Genomic DNA, 21,698 nt, shown 5'->3' with positions numbered 1-21,698 from the left:
GCGCTGCCGCCGCTCTCTGGTTCGCTGCTTCTCTCCTCCTTCAGGCCAGCCCCGCCAGCCCTAGGAGCCCCGCCGTGCTCCGGCGGGCGGCAGCGCGCTGTCCGATCTGCCCCTCGGCTCCCCCATTAGCGTCCCAGATGGTGCTGGACCGAGGGCACGGCGGACGGAGAGGAAATGCGCTCATCTTGCTTCTCGGATGTGTTCTGACCTCCTGGTGGTCGCGCCTGAAAGTCAGGAAAGCAGTTGAAACGCGGAACCCCGTGTGCTGTTCTTATCAAAGCAAAGGAGTAGATCTCGGAACTGCTGACCCATTTTCGTGCTCCAAGCTGGCACAAGTAAAAAGCTGTGGAGCTGCTAACATCCTTCCCCAGAAGTGGTACTAGTTTCTCTAGAATCATTGCGTATCCTGAGCTGGAGGGGACCCACAGGGCCAACTCCTGGCCGTGCACATGACAGCCCCACCATGTTCGTGACAGTTTGTCCGAACGAATTTTGAATTCTGACAGGCTCGGTCCTAGTAGGGATGAGGGAACTGAGGCACGGCAAGTGTTAGCTAATGATCGGGGCCACAGTAAAGGATTTTTGAAAGTGTTTTCAAACACTACCCTCATTCTAGAGTTAAAGGCCATCCTCTTGTATTTCTCACAAAAATATTTTTCTCAACAACTGTCCATTTCACAGGAAGCTTAAGAGCACGAGCATAGTAACGTCTATGTGACTTAGGGAACTACATCCTACCCTTCCTCTTTCCACAGCATTGCAACAACTGGTTTATATTACTACTGCTCTGGCATGTTGCACGCTCTCCACCACCACTGCTTTGATTATTTTTAAGCTCAGATGGTGGACATGTGCGGTGGTGGGTGACAGTCTGTGTTTTATGTTGCACTAAGACTTTGTGCTATTATAAAGGAACCAGGCAAATGTGGTGGAACAGATTTGTTCTGAAGCTGGCTAGCTCATGAGTGATAACTGGGACTGTTAAGTCATCCTGTTCTTAGTATTTCCTGAAATGCTTGTTGAATTAAGTAACAGTTTTAATGTTGTTCCAAGGGTTTGTGATTCTAATTGTGTATACAGGCATTATTTCTTCAGTGTCCAAATCAAGTTTATTCAGTTTTATTAGCAACCTGGGTGTTATTAGTACATTCCTTCCTCATATGCCCTAATCTATGGAAATATCTCTAGCAAGAGCAGTACTGGAATCTCCCTGCTTCCCTGCTGCAGGACCCAGCCTGTCTGATGCATTGTTTATTTCCCCTGGGAACTTCAGAGCAGCAGGAGGAGAGAAAGCAGCTCCTTTGCCTGGATCACAGCTATTCATCACCTCACCCAGAGGAAAATGTCTATTGAATATCACCCACATAAAGCCCAATAAGGAGGAAATTACTGATTCTGAATGTGCATCTGTATGGATATACACATTGGACAATACAAATCACTATAGGTTACAGTGGCTATAATTTATATGTATCTGCAACATTTCTCTGGCATACAGGGAAAAGACCTGAACATTTTTCACAGGAAGACTCACATCTCAGCAGATTATATTACATACCCACCATCCTAGATTCAGGATCTACTTTCTGTGCCACCTAAGATGGTATAAAATTATTATAACAATTCAATACACATAAATGGAAAACTCAAACCAAGACACATTCATCTGATTTGTGTTAGGGGGCTTTTGATGCAGTTCAGCAGTCTGAAAGAGGGAAAGCTAGAAGCAACTGACAACTCTAGGACATGATTCATTGTTGAGTATTGCTGCACTGCAGAAGGCTTGAGATCATTATCTTGCTAAAGGTAGTAATTTATTTGATAATGAGCCAAGCTCCGCTAACCTTACTCACATGCTGGGCAGGACCTGAAGCTGCAAGCAGCGGAGTAACAGTACCACAGTTCTTCACACACTGGAACTTAACTGTGGCTCTGTGACGTGGCCACTACTGCAGCAGAAATTAGATATAATAATACTATTTCTAAAATAGTAAGATCCCATCAGCAGGTGCAGGACAAGAGCAGGATTTCGGCTGAGACTCAAATTTTAGGTACCTTTCCCAGCTGCTTTCATATATATTAGATGATTGAGAATTTAATCTTTCCACTGGTATTTCTAATTCATTACAAAACCATCAAAAGTTACTTAAGCTATTAGAAACAGTAAATAAAAAAATCAAAGAATGCTGGAGACAACCTCGAGCCTGGAGTACACAGGGGGATTACATTAACACTTCACAGAGAGAAGCAGGAGTGATCATCTTGCACTTGTCAGGCCTTGCTGGGGCCCACCCTTGTGTAAGCCTGAAGGAGACTGCAGCAGGACGGTGCTTTAGCAGGCTCAGCAGGAGCAGGTCAAGGGGAGAAGGGAGTGGGGGACTCCCACCCATGGGCATTTCACACCTCCTGCATATCATGCAAGGACATGTGCAGGGAGATGGGATCACCTCCTTGCAGCTCACCATGTGGTGTCCTCATCTACCCCGTATAGCTGACCTTATAAACATCTTAAATCTCTATGATTTCTCCACCCTTCTCTGGGTATTAAGATTTTTTCTAATAGCCTCTTCCTTCCAGAGGAGTCAGGTGTCAAATAGTGAAAGATGCCTGACAGACTCTTCATCTAGGGAAAGGCTTGGTGGCTGAGAATTAAAAGGCTGGAGAATAAAATGTGAGTGGAACAGGAATATGATATTAGGGCCTGGATTCTGCTGCTGGAACCAAAAGGCTGTTGGAAAGGTAATGAGCACATGATGACTCCTTACATATTTGAAACTCATTTTTATATAGACCCAAATGTTCCTGATTGGGAAGACAGCCATGGGTCAGAACTGGTAAGCAGGTAATGCAAATCATTGTTTGAAGAAACCTAAGAGCTCTCCAGGGCCAAGTGTATTGAAAAGCCTTGTAGGCTTTCCTTTATAGGCTCTCCAGTCATTAATGATGCTGGGCAACAGGATGGGAGGGGTTACTTCTGTCAGACTATTCCTTTACATATATATAGGAAGAAAAGTTCCCCCATCTCACTCTCTAAAGCTGAAGGCCAGATTCATAGCATAAACCATAACACTGGTGATGGTAGGAGCCCACAGTGGGCAGTGATGGCGATGGGGATCTGCAGAGCATTGCTTTCATCCAGCAGTCTTGGAGAATTCCTGTGTTTAGTTTGGAGGAGGGTGCAAGAGAGGAATTTTCTAACATGCCATAGTAATCCCAGTTTCAGAACTGGGAAAAAAAACTGGGATGGAAAACTGTTCTGCAGTTTCAAACCATACTGGGGAATAGCAAGTTCAACTTAGTTTCAGGATTATTGAATTAATTTTATTCTCATCTATTTTATTTTTTAGGTAGAACATGTAATTGTACATTATACACAGACCACTTGTCAGCTTTAGCTTCTCAGAACTAACCAAGGTCTTTATTTGGGTGTTTCTATTAATTGAAGCATTGCTATGATTTAACTTCTTATGAAAATGGTAATGTTTCCTCTCTTGAGATCGTTAGCTCAACTCTAGTGCCAAACATGATCAAAGGTTACTGTTATTTGAGATCTGTTGCATCATCTTTATGAACAAAGTAGAAAGTCTCAATCCAATTTAAACTGAACAACCGTTCTTGTTATAAAACTATCATTAGGTTTGAAAATAACAGGTGGAGAGGACATTAAACAAGAATATAGTAAAAACATCAGTTAGATAATTAAGTAATTGAGGACTATATAGCATTTCCTGTCACTGGAGCAAAAGGAGCCTTTTCAGTAAGATGCATTTCAGTAACTTTTGTTGCTTTTAATACTGCAAGACTGATGTAACTCTGAGAAGGCAATCTGGTTTGTAGGGTATCTCCCAGGATGTCAGCCCACTGACAGTGCCTGAAGCATCTCTGCTTTTTGGGGCCATGAGGCTCTGCTGGATTTCCATCCTGCTGGGCAAAGTACAAGACTTGCAGTTAGATTAAGTAATATTTATGTAACATATTTGTAATCAACGTCAAACAATAATTTAATATTAGGTAGATAAATTTTGCTTTCCTTAGTGGCAATTTCCCATTGATGATTTTATCTGAGTAAACGGAGCAAAACCGAATTGAGAAGCAGAGCCTCATGCAGGGACACGTGTTCACCCCGCATTCCATCCCGGGTATTTTGGGATGTTTGTAGCCGTGTTTGGGGTCTGGGATCAGCTCAGGAGGCACGGCCGCAGTGCGGTGCTGCTGCCTCCCGACAGCTGCGGGGCTGGAGGAACCACCCCAGCCCCCGTGCTTTCCTTCAGCACCTCATCCTCTCCTTACAAGGCTCCTTTCACACTTTCCAGAAGACTGTCATGGTCCCTGCCCCAAATGCCTTACATACTCCTGGGTCATCTTTTGATGAGATTTTACTTTATTATTTATATCTCTGCAGCAGCCCATAAATCCTTACATTCAGGAAGTAATGGCTTATCATTTTCGTGCTACTGCAGTTTAAAACATGTCTTAAATTAACTGCACAAGGGTTGTGACCTCGAATAAATCAGTGAGCAAACATTTTTTCTCTAGTAACCCTTTCTTCATGCACATCAACACACGCCACTGATGCAAAACTCTTTTATGCAGCTGGTGAGACAAGTGATTCTTCTTATTTACCATAAAGTGAATGTGCATCTTGAACAAAGACATTCAGGGAAATAAATAGCAATTTTTTCAATGAACTGAAACTTTCTAGGTCTGGCTTGTCCTTGCTATTAATGGAGATTTATTTGTTTTTATTTAAGGTATTTTTTTTCTTCTGTGTCTATTGGAGATTTTTGCTTTTATTAGCAGAAAGGCTTTTGCAGAGGAGGACATGTACTCATCTTAAAAGGGAGAGTTTAAAGTGATCCCACTTGAAGACCTCCACCTTGCCCAGAGGTTCTCTCTATTATATGAGTGCATCATTTATAGCCATGACATTCACAGCAGCATTGCAGGAGGGCAGATGTGGTTATTTACACTTCACTGATGAATCAATAGCATAGAGAATTTTAAGTGGCTCGTCCAGAATGAAAGTAAATTCTTGCTAAGTTCAGAAACTCAGGTGTCCTTTTGAGTGTCAGTGCAGCTCCTGGTTTATGAAGCTGTTGAGGCATTCTCTTGTTGTCAATATAATTTATTGCAGAATTAAATAAATGTGAATATTTGGGTCTTCACAGTCACACAGATTTGTGTCCCGGTTGTGATGTTTTAAGGCTTTAAAATAAAATGGGCTTTTGCATGAGTTACCATGGACTCCTAACACTCACCCCACTATCTCTGCACTGCTGAGATAGAGATGTGGCTGCCACGAGGGTGAACTTGCGGAATTTGGGTGAATTTAGCTCAAATGGAAGTTGTCATGAAGACCAGTGTATACGGTCACACTTACACAGTCTCAGGGGACACACTCATGAGGAGTTTGAAAAACATAAGAGTAGAATCATGGAATAGTTTGGGTTGGGAGGGGCCTTTAAAGGTCATCTAGTCTAGCAGTGAACAGGGACCTTTTCAACCAGACCAGGATGCTCATGGAAATGTCTTAATACATGGGTATAATTTTTAAACACGTTTATACTGTTTCCTTCAAGCACAAGCATGAACCTGAAGCCCAAACGTGACCATCTCCCTTCCACTCATGTTTTGTTTTTAAAAACATAAAAAACAGTATAAAAATATCAAAGTTATATATTCGAGATGTAAATTGGAGGGCCTTTTTTGTTTATAATATAATATTATTTTTTTAAATTCTGAGCATGTCCCTTTCTTCCAGCAGTATTTTGCTCACAAAATTATAATTGTATAATTTGATATTACATTACATGTGCATTGTTTTGTGTTAAAGATCTAGAAGTTTGGTCCTCTTGAGAACTGAAATCCTAGAATCAAGGAATTTATCATAATCATCCTCCTTGTAATCTTATTATGTAAGAAAAATCAGTACAAAAGAAAATGAGGAAAAAGGGGAGTACAAAACTTAGAAAAGGAACTTTATTTTTTTTTTTATTAGAAGAGTGCATTGAAATGTTTGAATGTTTCAGTGTATAGGGTATTTTGTAAATTAAGTCACACATAAAAAGAATACATTATAAAATGAGTATTATTCTCCAGTTCTAATGGTAAAATCAGATCATTTGAAAGCATCCATTTGAAACTGCCTATTTTGCCACGTAATCAGTAAAATGAAGTGCTACAATTCAGGCTTCATTAAACCAGCAAGAGAGAAAGTTTTCTGTCACCATTATTTGTTTCAAGTGGTACTTTAAGGTCGTAACCAACATGCATGCTGCTAGGGAGTGTATACATGGTACAGTACATTCCCTGCCCTAAAAAGCCCTATCAGATGGAACAATTTGTGTGCTTAGAGAGATAAACCCCACCATTTCAGGGGTTAGCTGGGAGTGGAGAGAACAGCAGCAGCTGATCCTTGAGATGCTGTCCTGCCTCTCCTTTTCCTGCACCATGGATTGTGCCAAAGCATCCACATGCACAGACAGGCTACTGTGAATAGTTAGGTACAATGATATGGCAGAAGTCAGGCTCCAAATGCCATTTGGCATGTAGTGACAGGACAAGGGGAAATGGCCTTTAGCTGAAGGCAGGTAGATTTAGATTAGATTTCAGTAAGAAATTCTTTACTGTGAGGGTGATGAGGCACTGGAACAGGTTGCCCAGATAAGTTGTCGATGCTCCATCTCTGGAAGTGTTCCAGCCCAAGCTGGATGGAGCTCAAGCAACCTGGGATAGTGGAAAGGTATCCTTGCCTATGGCAGTGGGCATGGAAATGAGATGATCTTTAAGGTCCCTTCCTACCCAATGTATTCTGTGGTTCTATGATTTTTTCCCCCAAACTGCACAAATCCCTGTTTATTGCCTTCCACAAGACTCTGCCTTAGGTGGACTCAGGACAAGAAAGACAAGGAGCTACTGGAAAGGGTCCAGTGGAGGCCACAAAGATGATGATGAGTCTGGAGCATCTCTTGCATGATGAGAGACTGCAGGAGCTGGGCCTGTTCAGTCTGAGAGAACAGAGAACACTGAGAGGAGATCTTATCAATGTATATAAATGTTTCAAAGGCAGGTGCCAAAAGGATGGTGCCAGGCTCTTTTCAGCGGTGCCCAGCGACAGGATGAGGAGCAATGGCCATAAACAAAACCACGAGGTGTTCCACTTCAACACGAGGAAGAAATTCTTTACATTGAGAGTAGCAAAACACTGGAAGAGGCCACTCAGGCAGGTCGTGAGGTCTCCCTCTGTGGAAACATTCAAAACCCACCCGGAGACATTCCTGCGTCTGGGTGTCCCTGCCTTGGCAGGGCGGTTGGACTGGGTGATCACCAGAGGTGTCCAACCCTAACCATTCTGTGACTGATCACCAGAGGTGTCCAACCCTAACCATTCTGTGACTGATCACCAGAGGTGTCCTACCCTAACCATTCTGTGACCCAGCTGGCCCACCCTGCCGGCCGCGCTCAGCCGCTCTGCTCCGGGAGCCCTTTGGGCCAGAGGGGAAACATTCCTCGGTGTCCTTGGTTAGAATCCCCGACGGCCGAACTTCAGCAGCAAGATGGACACACACACTCTGGCAGCGGAGTGACCGGCCCATCCCGGTACACGGCCGCCGCCGGGCCCGTGTCTGACGGTGCCCTGGGCCCAGCGCGGCCCCGCCCGCAGCCGCCGCCGTTGCTACGATACCACAGCGGCTTTGGCTGCGAGCGGCGGCCTCGGCACCGCCGCGGGCCCGGGCTGCCACTGCCACTGCCCCGGCATCGGCACCGGCACCGCCCCTGCCCGCGGCACCGGCACCGCCGCCGGCACCGGCACCGCCCCAGCACCGGCACTGACACTGACACTGACACCGACACCGACTCTCTGCACCGAGCCCGCCACCTCCACCCGACGGCAGCATGGCTGAGGTAACCTGTGACCTGCCCCTCCCGTCCCTGCCTGTCCCCTGGACGGGACGAGGGCTGCACCTCAGGATAAGCCCAACAACACCACCCGTGTATCATCTGTAGCCATATACCACATTTATGCGTCACCTGTGTGAGCAGAGCTCAGTTAGGTCCTGTACCTGTACCCAGGCAGTACTAACTCCTATATTTTAGGAGTAGCTGCTACATATAAGATCGTGGGTAGAATTCCTGGCCTGCCTCCCCCCTCATTACTGCTCATCTTTTAACTCTATTTACAATCACAAACATGAACAAGATCAAGACTGAACTACTGAAGGGAGCCTACAAGAGAGCTGGAGAGGGACTTTTCACAAGAGCATGTAGTGGGGGACAGGACAGGACAGAAGGGAGCAGATTCAAACTGAGAGTACGTTTAGATTAGATATTAGGAGAAAATTCTTTACAGTGAGAGTGGCAAGAAACTGGCGCAGGTTGCCCAGGGAAGTTGCAGATGGCCCATCCCTGGAAGCGTTCAAGGCCAAGTTGGATGGACCTCTGAGCAACGTGGTCTAGTGGAGGGTGCATGGCAGGGAGTTGGAATGAGATGATCTTCACAGCCCCTTCCAACCCAAACCATTTTGTGGTTCTGTGCTTTGGAGAGGATGAAATGAGAAGAAAGCCGCGAGTCCTAGAGCAGGTTTGAAGGAGGGATGCACTAAGTTTGAGCTCACAGCTCAGACTGTTCTTTGATGCCGGCCAGAGCATGGGCTGCAGCATTAAAGTTGCCCTTGAGGTCTTCCTGCTGACAGGAGAGCTGCTTCCCTGTCCTAGTGAGAGCACCTCAGAGGTGCATTTGCAAGGATTTGGCATCAGAACTGAGCTAGATGAAAAATGTCTTCTGTGGAAGGTTTAACAGCAGCATTTCCCACAGAGGGAGGACTGGATTGTGTTGGCATCAGTGGAGCTTTGAAACGTGCTTGTCTGCATGTCTCTGGCACTATCTGGATAGAAATCATGAACTAATCAGACTTTCGAGGGTAGAGAACTGGGCAGAATTAGGGCTAAAATACTGGGTTTCCTCAGTGATTGATGCATTATTCAAACACTATCACAATTATGGTATTTTATAGACTTGTCTTTAAAGCAGTTGTGGGACTCAATTATAAGAACTCTGGCTGGTAAAGCACAAGTTATTTCAGTAAAATTAGGAGAAATGTGTTTGAAAAATAGCCTACAAGATGCATATTATGTGCTAGCAAAAGAACTGTTATTACAGAAAATTTTGTCATGATTTCTTAGTAGCTGTTATACACTCAGTATATACACTTTTTTGTGTTCTGGGGTCATAAGTGAGATGTTAAATTCTTCCTGTTTATTATTTCACTCAGGAAGAGTCTGACAAACCATATGGGGAAGAAAGTGCCTTTGAAGCACTGGAAAAAGACTCCGAAGAATTCATCAGTATACTGAGTAGGGATGAAGCTCTGGAAAAATTCCGTGTCGAATATGAGAAGCTTCTTGCTATTATGAAGAAGTCTCGTGAAAATGAACATCATCTCATGGAGAAATGCAGGAAGCTGAATGCTGAGCTTGTGGAGAAGTCATCCAAAGTAGCTGTGCTCACCAAAATCACTCATGATGATGAGGAAACTATATCATCATTGAAGTCGGTAAAGTTTTGAATAGAATGAAGTATGATCTGAAATTGTAATGAAAAATGTGGTAATAAGAAAAGCACCTTGAAGAACACTTGATTTTATGTAGAGAGCTAGCTGGAGGATTAAGCATAGAGGTGGCATCTCCAGTTGTTTAACCTCTGCTTTGCTTTGTTTGCTCAGCCTGGTATATTTACAGGTTTTAGTCAATTTCTGTGTTTATTTGCACTAAACCAACTCCGTCACCTTTCAAGTACTTACTGATAGTTTTTATTTAAGCTTTCCCTCCGTAAAATGGCACATTTTCTACTTAATGTACTGGTTTTGATTCATTATAACTTTTGAAAGATTGCATTGGATGTTAACTATTGCCAGAACATAAAAAAACCCTACTTTTTTAGAAGTATGGATTTTAGGCCAAGGAAGTGACAACTTATATAAATAAATGTTTCACAGTGCTTTTGAAAAGGAATCCTATATAGCATTTCAGTGTGATTTCACCAATTTACTCTGTGTTTTGTTATTATTGATTTAAACTCTGTCAAATCAAAGTGCTTGGCTCCTTAAAAACAGTTGATGTTTTTAGGCTTACAGTGAATTTTCACTGTCAGAAACCTAAAGCTGCCAAGTAATCATAAGACTGTATGTGGAACTTCTTCATTCAGATGGTTTAAAAACTTAGCTTTGTGATACCTAGATAGGCTTTAATTTTGCACTTATTTGGGAAACCTCCATGCCTTACAATAAAGTGTTTTGTTCCAGTAAAATAAAGTCAGTGTAGCAATCCAGAGTGATTTTTGAGCACTACAGAAATAGAAGTTCTTTGAAATGGAGTTTCTTGTCCTTAGAATTATGAAGAAAATAAATTCAGAGTAAATATAAATAGCAGCACTGTCATCCTGTGGCTGCAGCTTGCAAACCCATGCCCAAAGCCTCTTCAAGGAGGAAGACAAGCATGGAAAATCTTGTTGATTTTCACTGCTGCTAATCAAAACCTGGCAGATGAACATCAGGAACCATGGTGATCCTTACAATTTCCTATTTGCTATCACATGGCAATACTCTGTGTGTGAACAGTGGGAGTGGTGGTCCTTCCAGACATTCCCAAACGAGGAGACATCTCAATAACGTCATAAAACTGAGGAGTGGAAATGTTGGGAAAATAGAGCCTTTCCAATTTCAGCAGCTAATTTTAAGCTCAAGCAGGATATGACTGAAGCATACTGCCTACTATTGAACCCATTAAGTGATTTTCTAGTGAAAAAGCTGCTTGACAATATGGTCCTGCTAGAAATGATGTGCAATGCACAAGATGTGACATTTCATTTCTAGTGGTGTGCTGTGGGTCAAGTGTATAGCGGATACTTTTTCAATTTGGTTATGAGAATTAGTCCTTTTCTTAAAGGTTCAGGAATTATTTGGATATTGTTTAAAATGTTCATGTCTTGTTTGAGGCTTTGCTTGGTAAACTCTTTATATTCCATATTATTCTTCTTTCTGAAGGAAAGTTCTAGAAGAGTTGTTGTGTTTCACTACAATTTTGTGAACATTCAAACAATTTGTTTCCCATGTATCCAAGCTAAGTGTTGAAGGAAGTTCAAGTGCTAAAGTAGCCAAGATGAAATTCTTCAGTGCTAAATTAAACAAAAAAATCTGTCCCACAGTTTAATTATTTATAAACCATAAAAGAATCCTGATGGGGCTGTTCTTGTAAAAATGGAACAGTTGCTGTAAAAATGGAATAGTTGCTCCAAATTAAGGTCCTACATCTTGGTGACTTGATGGGTCATTAGGGTAAGAAATAAAACATGCAGAAGAAAATTTTTTCTCCATGTGAAGCCTGTTTGTAATCAGTAGAGTTTGTTTAGGGCAGGGGTTAAGCACACAGATCAGTGGCTGGTAGGAGGTGGGTCAGTGATAATCAGTAGCTGCTAACTGTCAGGTGGCAGTTAAAGGATCTGCTTTGTCGTTTTAATAAACAGGACACAACAATCTGCTGTTTACAGTAATATCAAAGGAGCAAAGGGCCAAGCTAATCATGAAGGAAATTCAATTCTCTTTTTCATGGCTAGAGACACTGATCCATGAGTCTGCACTGGAAGTACTCTAGAAGAGGAATTTATAGGAGCTTGTACTGCCCTGCTTGAAATTGCCAAATTTTCAATTTCCAGGCATATCAATCCAATATAATAAGAAAACATTTCATTAATTCTCAGTTTCTGAGCAATGAAACTGATGTGATCTTTTGGGGTATTTAATGAAAGCAAAGTAAAGCAGTCACACTTCATAAGTTCTGCTTCACAAGTTCCAGTGTTCAGTACTTCTCCAGAGATTTTTGAATTATTCTAACAGCAAACATTCAGGGTGCTCCCTTTAATTATGCAGCAGACTGCCATGCATTACCTGCCTATCTTGTACTGCAATCACCCCGTGTTGCTGACACACTGCAATCTCTCACACTGAATAATAATATGAATATTTCCTCTATGAAGACTTCCATCATCAAAATTTTGCTCCTTTTTACTTCTGAAAATAACAGATCCACTCTTACAGCAGAAGACACAACCAAGGAGCAGCTACAGTGAAGCTCAGTTTTGCTGATGCTGAAGTCTGTAGAAAATTCTTATTTAGATTTTGCTTATTAGCGTGGCCATCACCCCTGTCTTCTTACTTTATTGATAAAAATTGGTATTATCAATACAAATTCAATACAAGTTTTTACAGGCCAAAGATAAAGTTCAAAAAGCACAGCTTAGGATAACCTGAAATCAGTGCTTATCTGAATGGTCTTATTGACAAAAGAGAACACTTTTGCAAATACTCATCAGAACAAAAGACTCTCTGAAGCCACTAGAACCTTTCAGAAGCTTATTGATTTTATTCCCCAGTCCTATTCCGCAAAACTCCAATCGTAATGATTGAATTCACCAATTTTAATCACAGTCTAATCAGCCAGCAGGAAGCTCTGATGTAAGTAATCAACTTTAATCTTATTTTCAATTTGCATTTTTTCTAGAGAAAGGGTGGTTGCCTCTTACTGGTTGACAAATCTGAAACATGTTTATTTGCAGTTATATTTTATGTTTCTCTGCTAGTCAATAAGTACACTGTGTCTTGGTGCAATTATTTCAGCCCAACATGCATTTATTTAAATTTCAGAATTTAGCTTCTTTGTCTGAGATATTAATGAATGAAAAACTTATAATTTGTTAGATCATGCTTGATGCTTTATGTATGATCATTGCTGCATTGAATGGAGATTAGAACTCAAAATGTATGACATAAAAGTTGATTTTATATATAAAGCTGTTTAAAAATGCTTGATACATAAGTGAAAAATCATATTTTTCAGGCTAAATTTTGAACTAAGTAATTTATAATGTAAAGAAAATACTGTTTGTAGGTAGTGAGTTTAATTGACTGTAATTTCAGAATTTCTGAGCAAGGAAAGCTCATTGTTTACCTCTTTATTAGTATGTGTGGATAAAAAGGAAGAGCAAAAATTCCTGATCTTTATGTTCCAGATGGTTTCTCAAATTTGGATATGCTGAGCTAGTTGAATAAATAAAATGGAAATGTATTCCCTCTGCATTTTGAAGAGGCTACAGATGTTATACTTTGTGTTATCATTCAGCAAAATCTGGTACCCTGTTACTTCTGCTAGTTCTATAGTTTGAATTTTTAATTTAGGCATTAAAAAGCTAAATATTACATAGATTTGATTTGTAAGGTTTCCATAAGTATATTAACAATATAACATAACATAGGTGTCATAATTTAGAGTTTAACATTAAATAGGGTTGTTTTTTTTTTAGGAACAAACAGAGATGTCAATTACAACAAAGAATTTTTGTAAACAATTTGATATAAATTAAATTTTTTTCTTTTCTTCCTTGTGGAGATGGTTTCTAAAGTAGTTTTTTCCTGCCCCAATTTCATATGATGCAAGTAGGAGTTGAAAGGGATATTATGGCCTGATATGATGATGCTTCTATTTGGCTTTCCTTGGGGAGACCCTAGAGCTAATGTAGAACTGCACAGCCACGTTTGGGGTCTAGATCTGTACAAGTTGATGAAGTCCAGACCTCTGCTAGGAGCCAGCTGAGAAAAGAGCATCATGCTGTGATTTGAAGCTCAGGGACTTCTAGTGTAAAAGTAGTATCATCATCATTTACTGAGACTTCTGGAACTTTCCTTCCGGTCCAGTCACTTGCTGAATTTAGACTTTTTTTTTAGCACAGGATTCCAGAAATGGTAGGAGCTTTATTTGAACCTATCAAGGAATAAATCTTGATTTTGAATCCGATCATAAGGATCTGCTTTAAGGTAGAGAGAGGCAGAGGAAGTTATAAAATGAAGTGAATCCTCCTCCCTTCTCCTGTTTGTGGGTATCAAACCCTAGGCTTGTGAGAGGCACACAAATCTGTCATTTAAGTAACTCCATGTGCTAAAATTTGGTGTATGAATTGAGCTGTGTCTAAAAAACTAGTTGAAATCAAATTACACTAAGTCCTCACAGATAAAAATGAACAAAGAGGAAGAAAAGTTGAATAACATCTTTTTCTCATCCAAATCAAATTGGATGCTCATTGTCCTAATAGGAATTTTATAGACATGAGTTATTTAAGTAGAGGATACCTTTGTGGGCACTGAATAGTCAGTAAATTTTTACTGATATTGGTGCTGCTCATGTTATCAAAGCCTCACAAAGTCCATGCCCTCAGCCAAGACAAAAGATACCAAGTGAAGGGGACTGTTGTGAACCTAATCATGAAAAGGCACAAAATTCTATTTTCTCAACTAAGTAAAGTGCAAGGCAATTAATTTCTAATTTGTGGTTATTTTTAAACACAATTTAATTTATGTAATTATTTTCCATTTCATTCCTAGGAGCTTGAAAGGGTCTGGAAAATGGTGGATAAAGCCCATGAAAGGGAAGAGAAAACGAAGGAAACAATTGACTCACTAAAAATGGAAATTTCACGCCTAAATGATTTAATGAAGGAAAGAGCTGGACAGGATTACAAGTAAGTTTTCCTCAGGGAGAGAGAAAGCCTGATCTGATTTTCTATCATTCTATACCTTGTTTGGCCATGTAGACACTGTGGAAAACATAGATCTTTTCTGTCTTTTACTTTTCTCATGAATACGCATTTATTTGTCTGTGTGTTTATGCAGTGAGTAAGTAACAGAATCAGGCTCTGACTGAGTTCATTCAGTGTTGGATTAAGCTAAAAGATCAAATAAAATGAATCTTATGCACTTTCTCAGTATGTGTCATATTGTTTTATCTGACAAACTCTTCAGCATACTTTGAGAATAGGATCCTGTCAACATTTTTACATTTCACAGCAGCAAGGTCAAATAGATAAATCAGGAAGGCAGGACACTTGATTTCCCTTCTGTTCCTAGCTTTGTTATAAGGCTTTAACACTGTCTGTGTTCTTGTTTGTATTTTATACATTTTCAAGATTATGTTTTGGTTTTTTTAACCAAACACACATAGAGGGACCTAGTCTGAGATGGAGCCTCTAAGCCACTGCATTGTGAACATAATAATCATCCTCTGGAGCTGCTCAGAAGCTCTCCAGAACTACTGTTTGTAGTATCAGGTCCTCAGAGACTGCTTATGCTGTAACATTAAGTTAAACTCAAAGATTTTATTAAGTGTTTTGACCCTATGGCCTGTGCACTTCCTACTAAAATTGCTGGTGGTTGGCCTGCCTGATTATGGCTTGAAATTTTCACACTGTTTAAGGTATTTATTTATAATATGCATGCAGGATGTGTATGGGACATGCTTGCCTCTTCACTCTGTGTATCCAGGTGGCAAAAACTTCAGTGTGCTCAGGCACTTCCCCCTCCAAGGAATATGCCAGCACATAAACCACCTGGGTCCATGACAAATCCTTCACCTTTTGTCCTTGACATGTTCTAGACCTGTTTGCTTTCCTTGGATCTAAAACCTTGGTCATGCAACCTCCCCCTAGTATAACTCTCCTTAAACTCTTCTCTCCCTAGCTTTTTGCATTTTCCTGCAAGAGCCAGGAGCTGTTACTTTGCTAACACCTCACTCCTGTTTCCAGCTCTGCGCAGGCTGCTGCTCGCTTACAATTTCTTCTTGAAGTTCCCTCTGTATTGCCCTCAGTTCCACACTTAATACCCTGTCCAGTGACAAGGCCATGAGACTAACTCACTCCTTTGCAGATTTCAGCCTTGAAAACCCAATAATATTTTAGAACAATTAGACTGCTTTTAAGACAGAGCTTGAACCCATGCTTGGACTTCCTTTCATGTTGTAAATGTGTCAAAACAGAGTCAGTTTTTATTTTTACATTATGTGACTGTATGACATAACCTAGTTAGGTGTCCAGTCAGGTGAGGTGCAGAGAGACAGGTTACAATAGTGTAACATTTTTGATCCCTAACTAATTTTGCAGTGGGAACAAAAGAGGAAATTTTTTCCCCTGTTACCTTTCTGGGGAATGGAAGGTTTATTCAAACTCATGAGGATGTGATACAACAAGAAAGAGTCTTGACTTGGCTGATGGTGACTCTGTTCACAGTAGATAAAAGCATATAATTCAGTTGACATACAGAGGAGTTTAAAATGAAAAAAAAAATTTTTCAACTCCTCTTTCTCATAAAAGTCTTTGTCTGGCATAGGAGGAAGAACAGAAATGGCCTGTGACACTGCTTGACTATTATTTCCTTGCTTTCAGTGTTGAGGATTTGCTAAAACTTCAAGAAACGGTAACAGAAGAGCGAGACCGACTGTTGTCAGAAATTGTGGAGTTACGTCAAGATCTCACTGCAATCACAGAGCGGCAGCAGGAAACAGAAAAGGAAAAAAATGAGGCAGAGCAATCCGTTCTGCAGGTCTGTACTGATCACCAGATGGTGATTTTAGGCTTTGCCCTCAGCCTTTCTCCACACTTACAATTGATCTCCAGTGACTAGAATGCTACTAGCTGTTGTTTTGCATCTTAAACATTTTCAGGAGTGCTCTGAGTGGACTTTGCTGTGAATGACTTTAATATTTTTCTGTGTTTTAGGCTATGTTCTTTGCAAAGTGTATTGTCATGTACCAGCTGCTTTCACAGCTTCCCAATATCCCACTGAGGCCAAGGTTATTTTTTGTGAATTGGAATCATCTTTAATGCTGAAGAAATGGGATGTTTTCTGTATTGTAAATCCTTATGCCTCAAAAGAGACACTTAGAACATAGACCTGGAATGGAGGTTCTTGGTCCCTTGCTGTTGGCAGTGGTTGCCATATTGTGAGACACTATCATTCTTAAGAATGTATCAAAATCTGGCTTAAAAATAATGAAGTTATTTTCTCTCCTCTATAGGAAGCCTTTTCCAGATTTTTGCTTTTTCCATAGTTAGGTACCTCTTACTTTCTTCTTTACTCTGATTCTGGTTTACTGTTTTTCCACTTAATTTTTTCCACCACACAATTGTCTGTAGAGAGCAGTCATACTCCATCTCAGCTTTACATGAAGTTAGGCTTTCTATATTTCTGACCATCTGAATAGACAGTTATTCTTTGTGATCAATATGTATGGCTTTCTTGAAATGTATAGAGCAGCTAGAGATAGACAAGGCAGAGGATCAGAGGAATAGCCACTGAATGGAAGGTAGAAAAAGATGAAACATGGCATACAGAACTCTGATATATCAAATATATAAGCATAATAATGAGAAATTAAAGAATTAAAGCAGAATATAAATTGGGGCTGGAGCAAGACACCTGGAGAAAGGAAGAGTAGAAAATCACACTTAAACAAAGAACAGACAAGAGGTAGAAGGAGCATTTGGCTTTCAGTTTTTTATAAATCACAAATAGGAAAGTAATGATCAGTCTAGGTTTCATGCACAGAAATTGTTGCTATTTATAAAGAAGATGACTGGTAATGTACAAGAAGAGAATATAAAATCTTTGTTTTTCTGACAGCATTGTGGGCATGAGAGAAAAGAGTCAAAACTTGTTGAATCTTGGCAGCCTTAATCTTCTGATACTCACTTCATCAACCCTTAATTTTACAGAATTGTTACAGCATTTGTAATCACCTCCCATTCTTCCAGTATGAAATTATTCTCCACTTCAGACTGCTTAAATGACAATGTCTCTTTGAAGATCCTGTTGAAGATCCAGTTAGTTCTGGCAACTTTTCATCTGTGGGCTCAGAGGGGGAGGAATCCTTAAGCAAAGAACATCTTTCAATTGCTGGTCCCTGGCTGAACCGAATATTTCCATATGGATCAGCCCCCTGTGTCTCCTCTCTGCTGATTCTGCTCCATCAAATTTTTGTGGAGTGAGAGAGCAGGACTCACAAAAAAGTCTATTAAATATGAAAAAAATTTCCTCTTTCAGAGTTCTCACATAGGAACTTTGAGAGTAGAAAAATTGAGAGCAGTTGAGAAAATGAACTCTGGTCTAACATCTCTCTCTTTCCTTTAATATCAATGTAATAAGTGTTTCTACTAGTCAGAGAAAATAATAAAAAGAAAAATCCTTGCAATACAGCATAAAGCCCCAATTAATTTTAATGCTGCATTCAGAAAGTACCACTTTGCAAGTAACTTATAACAGTAAAGACATTTATGCCACTGCATCTCCAGAGGAATGCTTTTATGTTTGGACTGTATCAGACTGTACTTCTGTCTAGTTGAACTGACTGGTGTTTAACAAATTTTTGTCATCAATAAATAGGGCCCTCATGCAGAATAATTTTTTGTTCAACCATTAGAAAACATAATTACTTCTGAGAAGATCTGGCATGCAGTGATGGTTGCAGTAATATAGAAGCTCTTGTTTTTAAAATCAAGGAGAATCAGAGAGGTGAGAGGACTTGTTTTCCTGAGTAAAAGGCAGCAGAATTTAAAATTGTTTTCTTCTCTATTATTGTAGCTTCAGCAAGACATCCAGCTGCGTCAAACCGAGGAGTTACGAGAGATGCGAAAGAAGGAAAAAGTGGAGACTGAGCTGAAAAATCTTCAAGCTGAAATGGATAAGAAGCAAGCTGAGGTCCAGAAGTTACAGCAACAAATAGAGAATGACAAAGAGGAACAACTGAAAATAGAAAATAATCTTAAAGAGCAGAAGGTAGGGTACATGGCACACTGCTGTTTATCAGGTTTAAGATTAGAGTAAAATCTGTAATTAAGAAGAAAATGGAATTTTCTGAAAAGAGAGGGAGGGAGAGTAAGTTATTAAATTTTAATAAACAGTGTTATATAAATATTACTTTACTAATAAATAAGTATGTAAAGCTTGCTGACAGATTTCAGAGATATTTCTCACAGAAGTCAGTAGTGGATCACAATGATATTGTTCATCTTGAAAAATCACAGCAAATGAGACACAATCTGTGAAGAACATGGATGATCTATAGGAGCAGGAGACTGCCAGGTTGGACTTCTGACTATATTGCCAGCTTTGCTATTGATTGTGTCTAGTGGCATTGGTAAAATAATTTTACCTCCATCCCTTCTTTCTTCTTTTTGAAAATAATTTTTATCTGCCTCTCCAGCCTGTGAAAGGGCAAGGAACTGTCTTCATAAACCTTTTTGATTGATTTCCTCATTCTGTTTCTAAAAACATTATCTGGACATGTCCTAACATAGTGTTCTGCAAGTGTGTGAATTTTCAGGTTTTCAGTCCATTTCCCCTGACTTTGAGAAACTCTCAGAGAAGCAATTTCACTAAATGGCAGGGGAGATCTCATCACTGTAAACCAGTCCTACCTCAAGGGAAACTTCCTTGTGAGTTGTGTGTATCTTGTAAATTTATAACTTTTATAGCTTTTTCTTCCCTTCTGGTCCCTGAATTTGAGAAGGTAGAGGTCTGTGCCAATTTTTAGTCAACACAAAGTCTTACTAAAATACTCAGAAAAGAGATAGAGAGAAGACTGGATTAATTTTCTGAATATCACTGATTTGATGCAGCTTTTGAGGGCAGCTCCATCATCTGCCATGGCAATCACATTGTGTATACTGGTTTTCTTCCATTCTTCCTCCTTTTTATAGTCTTTTCCAGGCTTTCAAAGTATAGATTTTAGGGTCATTCAATTATCCAAACTGTCCTGGAAAATATGTGTTCACATAAAGTGCTGTGTGTGGGCTAATTAACCAGACTTTTGCATTGACTTCCTTGCCTGTGCTGGCTTGAAGGTGTCTGTGAATGCCCTAAATGGTCTTTTGCTTGAAGTCTGTCCAAAACACAGGCTATCCAACTCTGCAAGGGTCAGGGTAGAAATCTTCAAAAGAAGGTAAGACAGCTACTGCAATTTCATCAGGTTATTGTCTCAGTTGAATAGTTGCTGTGATACCTGCTATTCTTTTATTCTTATTCTTATTTTATAAGACATTTCTAATGAAACACCCTTTCTTGCATGACATTGAAAATGGTTGGATACAGCTGCTATAAGCTTTATCCCACCGCTGTTCAAGACTCAGTAAAGGGTTGCCTGAAACAGTGTTATCCTGTTGCAATATAAAAAGGAGTGTTCCTTGTTTTTACACTAGGTTCTACTTCTCTTCCTTTAATGTTTTTAAAGGAGCAAAATATAATGACTTCATCAGGAGGGAAAAATATGATGGCTGTTACCTCATTTATATATGTAATACCTGCAAGGAAATTTCCATCCAGCAGAAGATAAATCTGGTAGCTCCAGTATTGAAATATATGTTCTGTATAGAAGACACAAAACCACTATTCCATATGTTTAACTGAAGACAAATTAAAGAGCAGAATGCTTTTGTCCTTGTCTCAGCAAACCGTGTACCCAGAGAAATGTTATCAGCACATAAATGTAGGATGCTTGCTCATAAAACAGAGCTTCCCTGCCCTCTGCTGATTGAAGTGATTTGAATCTCATACTCATTTTCAGTAATTGTATGTAGCAAGCTGTATTATGTGATGGTTGCCAGATGCCTAACGAGGTAAAGTATCTATTTACCACCTGCAATAAACACCTGCTAAGCTTCCAGAAAAAAAATTGCACTGGATCTGTTGTTCATTAGACATTATGATTTTTCCATGTCATTATGACCATGTATCATATTTAGTAATATTAGTAATTTCATCAACAGTGAGGGCTGGTTTTTAAGGAGACAACAATCTGCAGCACCTTTTGTTTCCTGGGTAGCAGGAAGGTTTGGTCTTCAGGTGTACATAGGTATTGTGATGAGATTTAGAAGAATTAATAGGATTGTTCTTTAATCTAACAGACCTTGAATGAACAAGCTGGTAAGGAACTTGAGCAATTGAAGATGAAATATCAAAAGCTCTCACAAGACAATGAGCAGCAGACTGCAATGCTTGATGATGTGATGAAGGACATTGGTAAGAAGACAGCACAACTGAAAGTAAGTTCCAGAAGGTTCATCCTACCAGCTGTATAATTCCAATGAAATCTTACCACTTGGGACAGGGATGACTTCAGTTCTTGTCCTGATAGTTCCCCACAGGTAGTTTTGGAGGAAACATGAGCAGTTTTTAGGAAAAGATCTGCTGATGCTGGATACCATTCTTTCTATGGCAGGTAGTCTCCAACCCTCTCATCTGACATGGTAGCACCTGTTCTCCTGGAGGAGTTGTTTCATAAAACACATGAACCAAAATGTTAAACACTCTGTTCATAAAGGATGGGCGGTCATAAACATGGGGACTCTTTTCAATCCTGAGATCTTCAAATAAGAGGAATGATTTTCTTACAATGATTAATGTAATTTGAATTTTGCCAAAATCCATTGAAAAATGGTTATAAATTATAATAATGGTGTCCTGGATAGTTTCCACTGAAAGGAATTGCTTTCAACACTAAAATTTCTTCCCCCCCAGTATCGATTGAGAAAGTTAATATAAATAACCAAGATGGTGTTTACTTTCAGATCTAAATGGTTTTGTTGCCTGACTTCACATTACTCAACAGTAATTTTATACAACTCAGAAGCAGATGAGTTTCTGTTGAGGAGCAATTAAAGGATTCCTGCATATTCTTATTAGGGTATTTTGAGAGCACTTGACAAAGGGTAATGTATAGATGTTGGATGCTATTATGCTATTTACCATATCTTGCATTTTGTGTCACCACTGGGGCTAAAACAGTAAACATTAGAAAATTCAGGTAGAAAATGATCTTCTTGAGTT

The 21,698-nt window shown here is 39.9% G+C and overlaps 1 protein-coding gene across 1 annotated transcript in view; it reads left to right on the top strand.

Annotated features, from left to right (window-relative positions):
- CFAP58 (cilia and flagella associated protein 58) overlaps positions 1 to 21,698 on the top strand; it is a 66,579-nt gene that overhangs the window by 501 nt on the left and 44,380 nt on the right. The window contains exons 2-7 of the mRNA XM_063162889.1: positions 45 to 335; positions 9,273 to 9,554; positions 14,430 to 14,566; positions 16,262 to 16,418; positions 18,456 to 18,650; positions 20,777 to 20,914. Coding sequence (XP_063018959.1) covers positions 45 to 335; positions 9,273 to 9,554; positions 14,430 to 14,566; positions 16,262 to 16,418; positions 18,456 to 18,650; positions 20,777 to 20,914 — 1,200 coding nt within the window. The remainder of the gene's footprint in view (positions 1 to 44; positions 336 to 9,272; positions 9,555 to 14,429; positions 14,567 to 16,261; positions 16,419 to 18,455; positions 18,651 to 20,776; positions 20,915 to 21,698) is intronic.

This window comes from Melospiza melodia, chromosome 9 (genome assembly GCF_035770615.1).
Source record: "Melospiza melodia melodia isolate bMelMel2 chromosome 9, bMelMel2.pri, whole genome shotgun sequence".
Classification (NCBI taxonomy): Eukaryota; Metazoa; Chordata; class Aves; order Passeriformes; family Passerellidae; genus Melospiza; species Melospiza melodia.
This window is presented reverse-complemented; position numbering and strand designations above follow the sequence as displayed.